Here is a 16,030-nt window from a genome sequence, read left to right on the forward strand (position 1 = left end):
AACTCAGTTATTTTTCAGACTATAAGGCCCTGTTTACATGACATTTTCAAGTGAAAACACATAATTTTTTGCATTTTTTTTTCTTTACAAAACTTTCACCTTTACACAATGACATTTCAAGTAAAAACACATGGTTTTTGTATTTGTGCTTCAGATTATTTTTGCATTTACACGGCAACATTTTAAAAACACTGTCAGTTTCCAAGGTAACAGCAGAACTGCTGCAATTAATTTAATTAGCATACCAGCCCACAAGCGTATTTAAAAAGTTGTGTTTTCAGTGGTTTCCATGGAGACTGTCACAGCATTTTCAAAAAGTTGCATTTTCAGTTGCTCAGAACACTGTTATTGTGTAAAACATTCACTCAGCACACTCAAATCACAATGAAAGTTGTCTGTCTTTACTTGAAAACATTGTCATATAAACTGGGCTGAACGTTAGAGGTACCATATTTTCTGGACTCGAAGTTGCACATGAGTTTAAAAAAAGTTATAATATCTTTAAAAATTCACCCCTCTAAGACAATGATTGAAATGCTTGGTAATTGGAGAATATTTTAGAATATTCTAAGCTTTATTGGGGGGATATTTGCTGCCAAAAAAGAAAAAAATCTGCCAAATGATTTGGTATTCAGTGAGAGAGAAAAAAAGGATGGACATTTTTATCCATTTTTAATTTAATGGAGCAATCAATGTAATAACAAAAGTGTGACAAAATAACATTCGGGCCTTAGTATATAATAGCTTATTACATTATTTTATGGTCATTAATAATGTGAAAAAAGTAATATGTGATGGAATAACTGCACCCACACTCTAATAGTGAAATCCGATTTCACAGCTTATGGTCTTTAAAAAACTTTAGAAATTCTTTTTTTGGGAATCAGCACATTATGCTAGTGTCCTGTGAAAAACAAGGTTTTATGAAATAAATATGGGTTCTGTAATTATTATTCACTTAAAAAGCAAAGGTGGAAGTGACCACACTCTTACTTTTCCCATACAGAGTCCAACCTTAAAAACTGGTTATTTATTCCAGAGCAAAGATTTCCAGATTTTATTCAAAATAAGCCACAAAGTGCTGAATATGTTTGCATGAATATATTGCAGGAGTTATTGCTTTTTATTTTTTGCCAAATGTGATTTGAAATGTTCTTGTTTCCACTTTGTATATCCCGTTTGTAATCTTAGAATCAGTTAAACAACGAGCTCCAGTGGCTCACACATTATTGTGTTTTGCTTTTTGAAATTCCCACATTGTTCCAATTGTTTGAACGAATATTGCAGCTGTCTTTAACTTGTCATGTGTACAGAGCCGTCTGAAGCTCCGTCTCGAGTGTGGGCCCGTGCAGTGTCCGCCTCAGAGGTGGAGGTGTTCTGGGAACCGATGCCCTCAAAGTCCAGCCGGGAGAAGATCATCGCATATGAGGTGGGAAAATTTAAAGGAGGACTATATCATATTTGTAGCTTGAAACATTTTAAAACATTTCCCCCCAAAAAAACATAAATAGAGACTCTCTTTACATAACTACGTTTTCAAGTGAAAACTAAAAACCTTTATTGCATTTTTGGCATCTGAAACTGTTTGGAAATGCTTCGTCTCTGTGTAAATGGTTGAAAATGCATTGTTTTTTCTGAAACGTTGCTCCTGTGCTTTTGCTACATGGCTGGTAAATAGTTCTTCTGCGCATGTGCAATAGTAATAATAACAATATGTGCCAATAACATTGCCGATATGAATGTCCGTGTATTTGCCACTGTTAATGATCATAATGTATTGTTCTCTGCACGCATGTGTGTGGTTTTCATCACAAAAACAAACCACAGCGGCAAACCACATCGGTTTCAACATTATTTCCATTTTTGTGTAAAAGCTTTGAAAGCATTTCCGTGTAAATGCAAAACTTTTCTGAAGTGAAAATGCAGAAGTAGGGCAAAGATGGAGAAATGTATATTCTACTACATGTGGTTAAATGTGGATGCTAACAAACCGGCCTTCATCTTGAATGTGTTTGTGATGTATAAAAATAACAAAATGAGATCCAAATACAGCAGTGGTCTGCAACATTTACCACCAATAAACCACAAACTAAACATGTAATAGTGTCTACGCAGACAAAAAACTGTCACTGTGGTGCGCACGCATGGTTGCAGGGTTTCAGAAAAATTGTGTTTTCCCTTGTTTCCACGGACATTGAGTCGGGGCTTTTACCAAAAGTTCCACCTTGTGAACTTTTATCAAAAAGTTACTTCAGAGCCTCCAAGCACCCTTGATGTGTAAACTGACACCAAAAACGCAACAAAGCCTTTTAGTTTTCGCGTGAAAAGTCAACGTAAATGGGGTCTAAATCACATGAGGATGTGTTCCTTCTTCATTTGTTGGTCTGAAAATAACAAAATACTAGAGTCACTGCTCACAACACATGAGCAAACACATTATTTGACTCACATGTGTTTGCTTTTATTTTAATGCGCAATGCTAAATAGTACAGAGCTTATATTTTCTTTAAGACACTGTACTTTCAAGGAATTTCTTTCAAGGAATATTCAAATATTGAACATTACTAATAGTTTTCAAACATTAAAACACTTTTTTAATGGGAAATGAAGAGGTCTTCTGGTAGCTGTTTCAAAACAGCTCTAAACTCAACAGCTGTTATTAAAAATATATCTCTCTTTATATATAAATAATAGGAAGTGTGAACATCATTCATCACTATCCTCCACAACAAACCCTCTCTGGGGGACGAGGTTGTGGGGGGAAAAAGGCAGCTGAAAACATTGTTCCTCAGTAAACCTTGAGTAGGTTACCTGCGTGGAAAAGCCCGAGTGGCATGACCTCGGTGCAGAAGCTGGGAGAATTGTTTGCAGCGTTTGTTACATGCATCGTTATAGGACCCCAGTTAAAGCACACAAACCGCTGAGCTTGGACTTTACGCGCTGAGCACAGGGAAAAACACACACACGATGGAAGATCTGCCGCATTGATTTCACTTTGAGAATTATTGCACCGCAACCCTCTAATTTTTGCATTTTCAATTCAGAATTTTTCTTAAAAAATGTTTTCAAAACGACGTCCGTTTCCACGGTAACAGCAGAACCGTTAAAAACGATACATTTGGCATGCCAGGCCATGAGTTGACAAACAGTGTCTGTTATGTTGTAAGATTGTCTGTGAGAATGAATCGATTGAAGATAGAGCCTAAATAATGTAAAATCCAGGACAAACGTAGTCACAGCCCAGGTGTGTTTTGTGGAAAAAAACGACAGCACGTAGCAGAGTTTTCTTTCAAACAGGCCTTGGTCGAACCGAGGCCAAGCAACGGCCAGGTGGAAGGATCCAGTAGAATAGTACTAGTAGTCATATCTCACAGCTGCCACCTTATTGAAATGCTCCCAGTCTGAACCCGTATGAAGTGACTAATGACAATCTTCCTGATAGAGTTCTCTGGATGAAGGGCAGCGTGATCACATTCCAAAGGGAGTTTTATCCTAAAGTGTATGTTTTTGGTGAGAAGAGTACGACGGCAACACAAGCAGATGTATGGCGGACGGTCAGATGTGTCAAATCAAAAGCCAGAAACGGCAAGGAAAATTACGTTTCTTCTAAATGCTTTTGCTTGGGTTTACTAAATTGATGGATTAACGTGATTAAACCATCATCATGATTAATCTGATGAAACATTTTAACGCAACTAACTGAATTTATGGAAACTCCTGAACTTTCCCAAGGCATTGTGTGACAAGATCCCCTTTGTACACTCGATCTTGCCAGATTTTGATTCACACTGGAAAAATGATTGACGATCATTTTCACACCATTTAAGACTATTCTCGTGCCTTGAAGACTCTGAATCGGTCAAATGTTGATATTTATTGCCGGATCTGCCACAACACCTTCTTTGATATCCCAGAAACCCATGCGGCAGGTTTCTGAAGACAACGTCAGTTCGCAATAAACAAGCGCAGTATGATGGCTACAAATTCTGATTTGTTTGTCAAGCAGGTTGCAAAGTTGTGGCATGTACTTTTTTTCATGTATTGTTTTATTCTATGTGTAGAACTGATACATTTTATGGAAAGTGTATTCTCAAGATCCGTTCTGGTAAATTAACTTTAAAATACCACATTATCACAAAGCGTACATAGTCGGAAATTCCGCTGACTGGTCTCAGTTGCAGCAACATTGTAAATAAGAATCAGTCAGCTCTCCTCTCGGACAATGTCAACAAGTTAGTTTGTTTTTACTAGCTGCTGAAAAAGGAGTAACAGGAACATTAATGTGGATAAATGTTTGTTTATAAAAGCAGGTTTTTTTTTTGATAAACATGAAATGTTAAAGATGTTTAAGAAACGCATTGTGTGCATAATTATTCCTTTCTTTTTTCATCTGTTTGCTCATGCAAAGGGAAACGCAATTATTATAGATTAAAAATGAATGATATTTAATCATTATTAATCAAAATTAACTCACAGCAACCCTGTGATTAATCTGATTAAAAAGCTTAATCGTTTGACAGCCCAGGTTTTAACTTTAGTTATGATTATGTATTTATCCAGACAAAGTGCATTTTTTATGTGTCCTTTAAAGCATGGTAGTTCTTAATTGTGTTCCACTACGGTTTGAGCAGAGCAGAGGGAAACATTACTGTCTGGTCCTGATGCTGCGGCGACCTCACATAGCGGCGCCGGCTGGCGCGCTGCCCGGCCTCTTTTGTTCTAATGATCCACTCAAACTGGATTTGATAGGCGCTAAATTAGATTAATTATAATGTATGTCAGAAAATCCTGTGGGACCTCTTTAGGAGAAGTTTGTCATTGTGAGAATTTCAATAAATATGCACCCGTGTGTTTGTGACACTTGTCAGATGAAGCTGGCCCACCCAGCCGCAGAAAATAACCCTCCATAATGTAAACTCTCCCATGAATTAATGAGAGGACTAATCCTACTATTTGCTGTTTTGGATAACAATGATGGGATTTTGCAGATGATTAATGATTAGTTACGTTGGTCTTGTGCGATTTACAATGTTGTACTTGAAGAAACAATATTAATGTCCTTTAAAAGTTACATACCACACTTTATGCATTAAAGAACAGAATATTACTCCTGTATTGGAAAAAATTATAATTATAATTAAATCTCTGATACAGTGAACATAACTCAATTAAAATCTTACAGAACAAATGCCACTTGCTAAATATTTATGCAATGAGAACAGCAAGACATTTCTTTATTTAATGTAGCTCGAACAAAGTAAACCTGATTTTATAGAAGGTAAATACACATGCTGCTTTTTAACCACATTCCTTTGAGAGAAGAAGCCACGAAAACAGCAAGTCAAGCCAAATTGTGCAAAAGTACAAATAGAAAAAAAATAATTTAATTAAGAAATAACGTTAATTTATGAAAAACAAAATACAGCTTTTTATCCGATATCCAGAAAATCATTTTAAGAAACTCTAACACTATCCTCAAAAATAATATTTTGGTATTCAGGTGTAATATATTTTAGGATTTGTCACACCCCTCATCCAACCAGTGATAATCAAATGTTATGTGTAACTTTTTTCTTGCATTTTGGCTGTCCGTCTACACAACAAGTCAAAGTCAAAAGTCAGCTTTATTGTCAAATGTGCTGATATGCATGACATACAGCACAGATGAAATTACAGTCCTCTCAGACCCACAGTGCAAAGGCATGTAATAATATATTAAGAAAAACAATATAAAGATATAAAAATCTATACACCCTATAAACAGTAAAGTGGCATGTACACAATGTCTCTTTTGAGGTAGAGAATGTTCATTTTTGAGTGGGGGGTGGGCATAATGTCAGATGGCGGGGGGGGGGGGGGGGTGTAAGGGTGGCTGTGGCAGGGGGCAGAGCAGGGAGGGAGGTGAGTCTCCTGACTGCCTGGTGGCAGAAACTGTCTTTGAGCCTGCTGGTTTTGGCTCGGAGACTCTGAAGTCTCCTCCCCGACGGCAGCAGGCTGAAGAGGCTGTGGGAGGGGTGGGTGGGGTCACCTGCGATCCTGATGGCTCTGCGAGTGAGGCGGGTGTTGTATATGTCCTGCAGTGGGGGGGGGGAGAGACACCAATGATCCTCTCGGCTGCCCTCACGATGCGCTGCAGAGTCTTGCGGCAGGATGCGGTGCAGGCGCCGTACCACACGGTGATGCAGCTGGAGAGGATGCTCTCGATGGTGCCTCTGTAGAAGGTGGGGCATGATGGGGGTCGGGGCTCTTGCTCTCCTTAGTTTGCGGAGGAAGTACAGGCGCTGGTGTGCTTTCTTGGCCAGTGATGCTGTGTTGTTGTTCCAGGACAGGTCTTCAGAGATGTGCACTCCCAGGAACTTGGTGCTGCTTACCCGCTCCACTGCAGCACCGTCGATGGTTAGTGGAGCATGCTGGGAGTGTCGTCGTCTGAAGTCCACAACAACCTTGCTGGGAGCCATTGAAAATGCAACGTTTTGACAATGGTCCCAGTCCATCTCCTTGGAAATGGAGGAAGATGCACATTTTTGAAAATGCATAGTTTAATGTGTTTTCATTTCAGTAAAGTTTTATATTTATATGGCATCCTTTTGAAAACGATGTCCATTTAAACGCCAACAGAAATTATGTAGTTAGCATGTTTTTGTAATGACACCATAAACATCACAAACATTAATAACGGCGAGTACATGGACAGTGTTTTGGACAGACGACGAATAGTTACCACTGTGGAAGAACATGAAAGCCCATCATATGAGAAGAAAGAAATAAAAAAAAAAAAAACGAACTAGAAAAAACTAGGTGTTACTGTTGTGTTACTTGAATGCACCGTCGAACCAAGTTGGCATGTGATTGGTTGAGAGTGGAGAAGGGGGGCGGGGATAGCAGTGTGCTAGCTGATGGCTAAAGGAAGCTGCAGCCCTCCGGTGCATCTCCATGGCAACGGGCGCTGATCTATTTTGATCTCCTCCATGAGGTGCCTCATGCGACATTCTATGGGACGTGTTGTCACAGTTTTTTTGGGATTTATTCAGAAATGGTTTGCGGTCAATGTTCCAGACTCTAACTGATTGGTCCTTGGATGAAGAAACATTTCATGCAGTTTGGGTTTTTGGGTTGTGGGTTTTAGTTTTTGCGAAAAATTGGTAAAATACATACATACATAATAAGTACACTTTTTTTGCATGGGTAAAAAATAAAACTCCCAAAACAAGACGTAAAGTACATAGAGAGTTTCATAAGTGATCAATGAATGAAGTTTTTTGAGTGATTCAATATAAAAGCAAACACCAAAAACACAGTCTATAACCAATGTGAGACAAAAAAAACTTGGATTCAAAAAAGAGAAGAAAAAAAAGCTTGGACTCAAAAACAGATAAAGGAGCACAAACCTTCAGATTTAAGAAATGAAAACTAATGTCTTAAAAATGACACTGGATGCCGGAATCATCTGAAAAATACATCAAAAGACTCCAAAGAAACATGAAATAATCAAAGTGAGATTATCAAAAGAACAAAATCATGAATAATTCAAGTTTGATTGAGCGCTTTATAATCGAAGTCAAAAACACCACTTAGAGATATACAGTTATTGGACAGATATATATTAATGTCAGGGATAGCAGGTGGTGTGCAGATGGACCCAAGCGCAGTCTCACAGAGTTCCATAAAAAACAGGTTTATTGAAGACCGGGGAACACGAGGAAATGCAGGAGACACAAGGGCGACGAGACGAGTAACGTGGTGACAAGGGAAGAGACATGTTGACAAGACGAACTGACAAAGACAACTGAGACATCGGTTTAAATACACAGGTAAGGGAAGCACACAGGTGGAACTGAACGGGTTGACACAGAGTGAGAAGGCCATTGGTTAATAGGAAACACGAGGTGATACACACGGGGCCGACACACAGATCTGACAATTAAATTAAAAGTGAATTGAGAAAAAAAAAAGAAGAAGCTAAAGCTCTGTAAAAGAAGTCATAAGAAATCTGAAATTGGCTCAAAGGAAATTCAAAAGTTACTATAAAAGACAAAACAACTTGTTATGAATAGCTCAAAACGACACCAATACAACATAGAATATGTGATACACAGAAAACAAGCAAAAGATGTATAAAACAATTTGAAAGCAAAACAACCTCAAAACCCATCGTACAATGTTTGGAAATGGTCCAAGACATCTGGAAGATGAGCATTTCTCCACATAAAACAACCAGAAAAAGCTTCTGTGAGGTGTTATGCAGACTTCAGGAAGGTTGAGCTCAGTCCTGCACAGCAGATTTGCAATAAATCCCTGCTGTGTGAAGGTTAGAATGGTCACTTTCTTTCTGTCGAAGTTAAACTTTGGAGATATGTGCGCCGTGATGGTTCTCTAAGCAGCTGTTAGACGAGCTGGCAGCTCAGTGTAAGTTCATGGCAAACTGAACAAAAAGTAAGTGCTATGTTCATTCTGTTTTTAGCTCCATCTTCCTCTCCACCACCTCCTCGGGGGAAATATCTGGTTTTTCAGTGGCGACACTTTCTGCTGTGTTCACCAGCGAACCATTTACTGAGCCCGTCTCTGGTTTTCCACTGAGCAGGATGTAGACGGAGGTGTTTTTTTTTTCTTTTCATTAATGTTTTTCATCTGACAGTCAAAGTGAAGCAGCACAGTTGAACTGTTGAACAGCAGCAACGTGCAAAAATCCAGAGTGAGAGGATTTTGCAGAGTTCCTATAAGTTTTCGTAAGTAACTTCTTTTCACATATGAATCCATAGAAATAGCAGCAGGTTCCATTCCCCATCTCCCCTTCTCCACATGTAGAAGTGCCCTTGAGCAAGACACTGAACCCGAAAGTGTTCCCAGTGGACAGACAGGGCACCTCGCATGGCAGCCACAAGCAATGTATTTAGGGGATATTGACTACTTTGGCAGTCCTGAGCACACAGGGGGTTTCTTCATTTGCAAGCCATGTTTGCACATTCTTCCTGTGGGACTGTGGGCTGTGGTGGCCTCCAGGTCAGAGAAGCAGACATGAGATAATGCAAGTCCGATTCCCACAGTGGACATGTCACCACTGTGGCTCCCTGAGCATGACGTTTGACCCCTGAGGGGATTAATAATGTATGATTAGTTTTACTTTATATTTTCACAAAACCAGTTTTGACCCAAAATGACTGCAATCTCAGCATAAAAGCAATTTTCATGAAACCTTCTGGTGCAAAATACAGTGAAAAGTCCAAAAAACTTCTCCGAATGCTGTTGCATTATCTATGTTTTTATAAACTCACTGTGACAAAACCTCTTGCTTGATTTTGACCCATGGGCCTTATGTTTGACACCCCTGCTCGAGACAGGGTTTGTTATTCCTCCGCTGGTCCACAGTATCACTGCATTAGCCTCGTGTTACCTTTGAAGGCATCACTCCGTCTCAATGTTGCTCCACACAGGAGACTGAAAACTGTGTTTTTCAGCACGTTTTCTTTACACTTCAAATTCAGCTCCTTGCATTTTGTAAACACCGGTGGAGATCCGTGCTGGGCTAAAGTGCTCTGCTAAGACATTTAGACTGCATCCAGTCATGTTACATCTTCTGCTGATGGTTTTACGATATATCCTGGGTTGACGCCGTATCAGTGCCATGCTGGGAGGTTGATAGTGGATTCTTATAGAGCAAGAAGTGGCCACTTTAAGAGATATATGTTTTGTTTCCATCCATTTTATTGAATGGAATCTATGAATTTGTCACATTCGACACAGTCAGTGGCACATAAGATTATAAACTGCAGTGCCTTACCATTGATCCAATGAAAGGTCACGGGGGCCAATCAGATGATTTAGAGCAGGTCACTTGTCCAGCACACGCACACACACACACACACACACACACACACACACACACACACACACACACACACACACACACACACACACACACACACACACACACACACACACACACACACACACACACACACACACACACACACACACACACACAGTCACACACACACACAAATATATATATTTATATATACACATACAACTTTTTCAATTGAAATCACAAAATTTTCATTGCGTTTTGTGTGTCAGTTTGCACGACATGGTCAGAAAACTACTTTTTGAAAATGGCTCCAGGGGTGGAACCTTTCAAAAGTGCTCCATCTCAATGGAAATGGGGGAGAACGCAACTCATCTGAAGCACTGCTACTGTGCATGTGCGCCACGGTTGCAGTAAATAGTTCTGCACATGCAAGGGTAGATGGACAATAACAACAATGCTTACCACCACAGTGTCATGACTCCCAGTCCACATTCTCCTGAGGCGTGATTGTTTTGTAGTTGAGGATCATAGAAGCCCAACTTGGTTGTCTGTCCATGCAAATGTCCATGTACGCCTATTGTTAATGTTTATAGCATGGAGTTCTCTGCACAAAAGTGCGTGTGCTTTCATTACCAAAACAACCAACAATGTCAACTTGTGGCCAGGCTCACCAACCACATCACTTTTGCTGTTTCCATGGGAACGCTGTGTAAACGTAAAACCTTTCCGAACCTAAAAGCATAGCGACAATGTGCAAACACGGCTTGCAAATGAAGAAACCCCTGTGTGCTCAGGACTGCCAAAGTAGTCAATATCCCCTAAATACATTGCTTGTTTATTTTAACTCTAATGAAATAGTGTGCAAAAATTGAAGTAGTGACAAACATTGAGAAAGTGAAAGATAAAGCCCAGCACCGTTTATACAGTATCGTGCAGTCTGATGGGAGGCTCAGCCTCTCTCGCAGCAAGCCAATTCGCTGCCGGACCAAGAAATAAACAGGTTTGGTCATTTTGATGGTCAAATCCTTGGAATGATTGGGAACCTAAACACATGTATTTAGTTGTTAGTTGCTAGTTGTTAGTTGGTGACCTTAGCTTCAAAAAGCTTTCAGAACCGAACTGATAAATATGTCCCTGTGCCATTTTTCTAAAACACATTGCATCAACACTGGATTCCTAATGTTTTCCTTCGAGGTTATCGTTCTCACTCAACTCGTGTATTTGCTTAAGATGCAGTTAAAATTCATTCAGAATTTATTCCCGCAGAATATTTCCATAATGAAAGAATGTGGCCTGCCTGCAATCTTCCCTAAAAAAATCTTTCGATTGAACCAGCTCTCTTTGAGTGGAGGCACGGTTCACCAAGAAAAATGTCTTCATTCTATCACAGAGAAAACATACACAATCATTCAGACGTGCAGGAAATCAAGTCATCAAGCCAATATATTTGGACTTGTGTATCGAAAGATGCCTGTGAAGGGAGAACATGCAAACTTTGGACATTAATTAGTCTTGAAGGCCCCAGTATATTTCTACATCTCCGATATGCAGGGAGCAGTGCGTAGTGTCTATGTGCGCATTGCCCTATGCGCACTGGAGATTGTAGATGAGGAAGTGGGCTCGCTGTGTGGCGCCACACGTTCCAGCTTGCTGCTAATGGGAAAATTCAGATTGAGAGTTTCTGTTGAATGATCCTAAAGAGGTTCCCCAAAACAACTGAAAGCCTCACCCATTCACAAGATCCAGCCAGAACATAGTGCTTTAACCAAAGTGTCTTTTTCATAATGAGAAACTGTGGTTTCCTAAACAGAAGCAGTGTCACATTACTCCAGGGAAATCTTTGTGAGGCTGGACACCAAAAGAAATGTCACACATTTCGTAAAAACTCTGACTTAAAGTTTTGAAGTAGATTTTCAGAGACCCTGCCGATTTCTGTGGATGTTTTCATGTACAACTGAAGTTTTGCCACCCATGTCTGCAGGCTGAACGGCCATCTGTGGAACGTGGACCTTAGAAAGCTTTTGTATCGCTTCAGCAATCTGTCTCAGCAGGATGTCGGCCCCCAGAGGGCTCTTCATGCATGCTGGCCAGCAAATACCATTTGGACAGTGGTAGCAGTGTCAATGATGTCGATGTCTTTTAACTCGATAGGCAACTGCTGAATAAACTGCGCCAATTAGCACACACTAAAATGTAAAGTTAGACTTCAAGAAAAAAAAACAACATGAAAGTGGCAGACTCGAGTTGCCTTTCAGTCACGTGTCCCACCCCAGACGATCTGAGCCACTGATGAAGTAGTGTCTCATTCGTGGTATGTGTTTGGTGTGTTTCCCTGATTAGAACAGCAGTTTCAAAGATTAATTTTTTTGGGGGGGAGGAGGCAGCATGGCCAGCTGAGAGGATAGTGAGTTGTCATAGCAGCCTTCACTTGATGTCCCACTTCGCTAACCCTGCCGCTCATCGCACTGCCTCACTTATATGAACCGTAACAGCAGGAGCACTGCGATATGTCTACTCAGGCTGAGTCAGCCAGACGCAGATGCAGCTCAGTGTCTACTTTCAAACGAGGAGTTTAACTCTCTGTGGATTGTTGTGGCCTTTTTCCACCTTCCAAGCCGTGAGAGCAAGAGGAACTGCTTTGGCCTTCAGATAATTCAGATAATTCTCTGACAGCACAAATCCAGAGAATTTTCATGACAAGTCGAATTAAAACACAGGACTCATGACCAAGCATTGAATATCCACTTTTTGTTCCCCTCCAGGGGTTTTAAACATGGAAACTTCAAAAAGATTGTTGGCCCAGAGCAGCTTATTATTAACTGCTCTGACTGGAAGCTTTCAATATGTCATTTATTGTTATTTTACAAGGTAAGTTAGATTGAGGGGAGGTGAAGATTGCCTTAACTGACTCGACATGCCCCGTTTAGAACGTTTCCAGTGAAAATGCATCGTTTTGGTATTTTTTGTTTCAGGAAATGTTTGTGTTTACACATCAGCGTTTTGAAAACTACTGTAATTTCCTGACTATAAGCTGCTGATTTTTTCACACGCTTGGAACCCTGCAGCTTAAACAAGGATGCAGCGAATTTATGGATTTTTACGGGTTAAAGAGCTTAATGCCGCTTATACATCCGTGATGTGTTCAGGTGCATCACGTTTTTCAATGAACAATTGGCTCAAATAACAAAAGTCTCAATTCATTGGGGCCATAGTGAGTGACACTGTGGTTATACTGAAGGTATTTATTTGATACAAATCTTCATTTAAAACATACACATACTTTTTCATTGTTTGTTGTGCTGATTCCCTGAGACCTCAGCATGAAGAGAAATACAACTCATCAACCATTATCTCATGGGCAGAGGGGAAGAGTAGAAATTCCTTTTTAAAGGGAGAGGAAGCTGAGACGGAGGCAGACTCAAAGGTGAGGCAACATCTGCCTCAATCCGTGAGGGTGAAGAGAGAGCAAAGAACAGCAACAATAAGCACTGGGCAGGTTGGTTCAGCTGCAGATCACAAATCTGCAGCTTCAGAGCCAAACAAACACACTTGTATGTCTTCAGGGAAGTTGCAAAAAGAAAGATAAATGCTGTATATTCATTCTCTTTTTAACTCCACCTTCCAAAAAGGTTGGGGTGTGTGGATAAAAAGATACCCTTAACTTCTGTTATTTCCAGTAAAATATTAAACAAATCAAATGTTTATCGTGAGACATTTTCTCAAAGGTTATTTTTAATCTGAAAGTATGTTTACAACATATTTACCGTTGAAAATCACTTTTTTTCTGATTTGTGATGAAGCACTGTTCCCAAAAAGAAACCTTCAACGAGTTTTCAGCATTGGCGTTGCCTTCTTTAATATTTAAGTTACCCACATAATAGTTACAAATATATTATCATATCATCCAATTCTGGTTTTGGACTGAGCATTCTCAGTGGTTTCCGAAAAGAACAGTTCAGTTGAACTTCATAGACCTTTTTAAACGCAGCTTTGACACAAAGAACACAGCGATGTTTTTGAATCTGATTTGAATTATTTCAATTGAGTTGGATGTGCGGGTTGCATAATGAACTGTGTTTACAATCATTACTGCAAATGTTCCTGAGTCCATGCAGTAGGTTTGAGCCCCAAATTCAGTCTTTCCTTTGCATCGTGCTGCTTAAATGTCCAAAACTGCAGACAGATAAGACCATCAAGCTCTTTTTTTAAGGATAGTTTTTTTGCGGGGGGAGATGACAGAGCATCCGTCCATCTTCACTTTTGAGTGACTCTGACTCTTTAGGATGTTTCAATTGCAAACCCTTTTTTTGTGTGTTTTCGTTTCAGTAAAGTTTCTTGTTTCCAATGTTTTGAAAAAGATGATCATTTACACAGAAACTGCACAAACAAAACCACACACATGTGGGCAGAGAACACTATACATACACTATAAACATTAACAATGGAATGGAATCGTATGGACAGGTGACAAAATTGGATTCTTTATACGGTGACTAGAAAACGTGTAGTGGCAGCGTTTGGAGCGTTTTCAGAGATCCCCACTTTAGCGACGGTCACAACCACAACCCACCCTGCGTGTTTTTAATCTGTATGTTTTTTGGGGGAGGCCATGGCCGCCACGTTTATCTGAAAACATGGGGAGGGGGTGGCAAGAGCAGGGAGGGAGTACATCAACGCAAGGTGTAAGTACGTGGCCCGTAAGCCACGCCTGGCTGCGAGTGGTTGCGTGTATCGTACGTTGCACATGTGGTAAGTGAGTTGTAGGTGCTTACAATGTACAATCTCCATACTATGGAGGCTGTACTTGTACGTACTGCTCACGTACAGTGTCTTTACCCACTTACATGTTGTAAGTGCGTGCAAGTGCGATGAACGTGACTTTTTCTGCCCAACGTCCCAGTTGCTGCTGCCTCCAGATGCCGCCCATTCCACCGCAGAGACTCTGGGTTCTGATGCTGCAAGCAGGGTTGCCAGATATGACTTGATGTTTCCAGCCCAAACAATGTAAAAACAACACTTCAATACAAACCAGCCCAAATTTCAACCTGTGTAGAAATCATGTTAAACCGTCAAACTATATGTTTAAGAACACACAAATGCATAAAATAAGCTGTTAAAAGGTAAGAGAATTTGGGTCCATAATTGGGGGAGACCTGCCATATCTGGCAACCCTGGCTGCAAGAGCAGCTTCAACCAGCATGGAGTCCATGTGTTGTACACTTATTGGCTGTAGAAGGCGCACGCGAGTGAATCCGTAGCCCGAACACAGCGAAAGTTCCTGATGCACGAAAAGTGCTACGGCGTGTCTGTATGCTTCAAATCCAGATGGAGGCGGTACTCACCTTGTATGGCTCCCCAAATTTTGCCGACATTTTTACACGGAGACAGCATGCACTTGCAAGTGCGGCGGGTTGTGACCGTTGCTTTTTGGAAGCATTTTCAAAAAATTGTGTATCCAGTGGCTCTGAGCACCATTATGTGACACCCAAACTGCCGCGAAAGTTTTCAGTTTTTACTTGAAAACTTTGTCATGTCAACGGGGCCTTATTTAAGGTTAACCCTTTTTCTCCTCCTCAAATCAGTCAAACATAAAAAAGTAAACAAACAATATAAGCAAAATAATAGTGACATTGAAAAGATAAAACAATACTTCAACATGTCGGGAGTCATTCGAGATATAGTTGCACTGAATTTTCTCTTAGAAAAAGACATTTCACTTCTTATCTGAGACGTTTAATGCATTGAAGCCTTTCGGATGACAGATGGTACATCTTCAGGAATCTAAAGTAAGTAATGTAGCCTTCAAAGACGAGATTTGGGAATAGCACAACATTTCCAGGCTAATATAATATGTGGACTGAGGCTATTATGTTATGAATTATTTAAATGTGGACAATGGACATATGGAACATGTATTTTTTTTCTAGCATATTCCATTATATACAAGAAAAGTAATTCCAATAATGAGGTGCCATTATAAATAGGACAAATAAGTGACGTGAAAATTAATGTGAAAGAATGGAGAAAAGCTAAATTAAACAAAGAAAAAAAAAACAAACAGCAGATCTTGGAAGTCAGAAATTATCTATTATCCTCAAACAGAATTTCATGATGAACAAAGAATTAATATAAAGTCCAGCTTGGAAAAACATGCTACCGTTGACTGCACACAACAAAACAAAGATGTGAAACGGCTTGTTTTTTTTCCACATTTGAAGGTGTGAC

At 40.0% G+C, this 16,030-nt stretch overlaps 1 protein-coding gene across 1 annotated transcript in view; it reads left to right on the top strand.

The window, feature by feature from the left end:
- cntn6 (contactin 6) overlaps nt 1-16,030 on the top strand; it is a gene marked incomplete at both ends in the record, with an annotated part of 83,428 nt that overhangs the window by 52,404 nt on the left and 14,994 nt on the right. The window contains one exon of the mRNA XM_080494425.1: nt 1,314-1,429. Coding sequence (XP_080350551.1) covers nt 1,314-1,429 — 116 coding nt within the window. The remainder of the gene's footprint in view (nt 1-1,313; nt 1,430-16,030) is intronic.

Source organism: Blennius ocellaris (genome assembly GCF_963422515.1).
Source record: "Blennius ocellaris genome assembly, chromosome: 4".
Lineage (NCBI taxonomy): Eukaryota > Metazoa > Chordata > Actinopteri > Blenniiformes > Blenniidae > Blennius > Blennius ocellaris.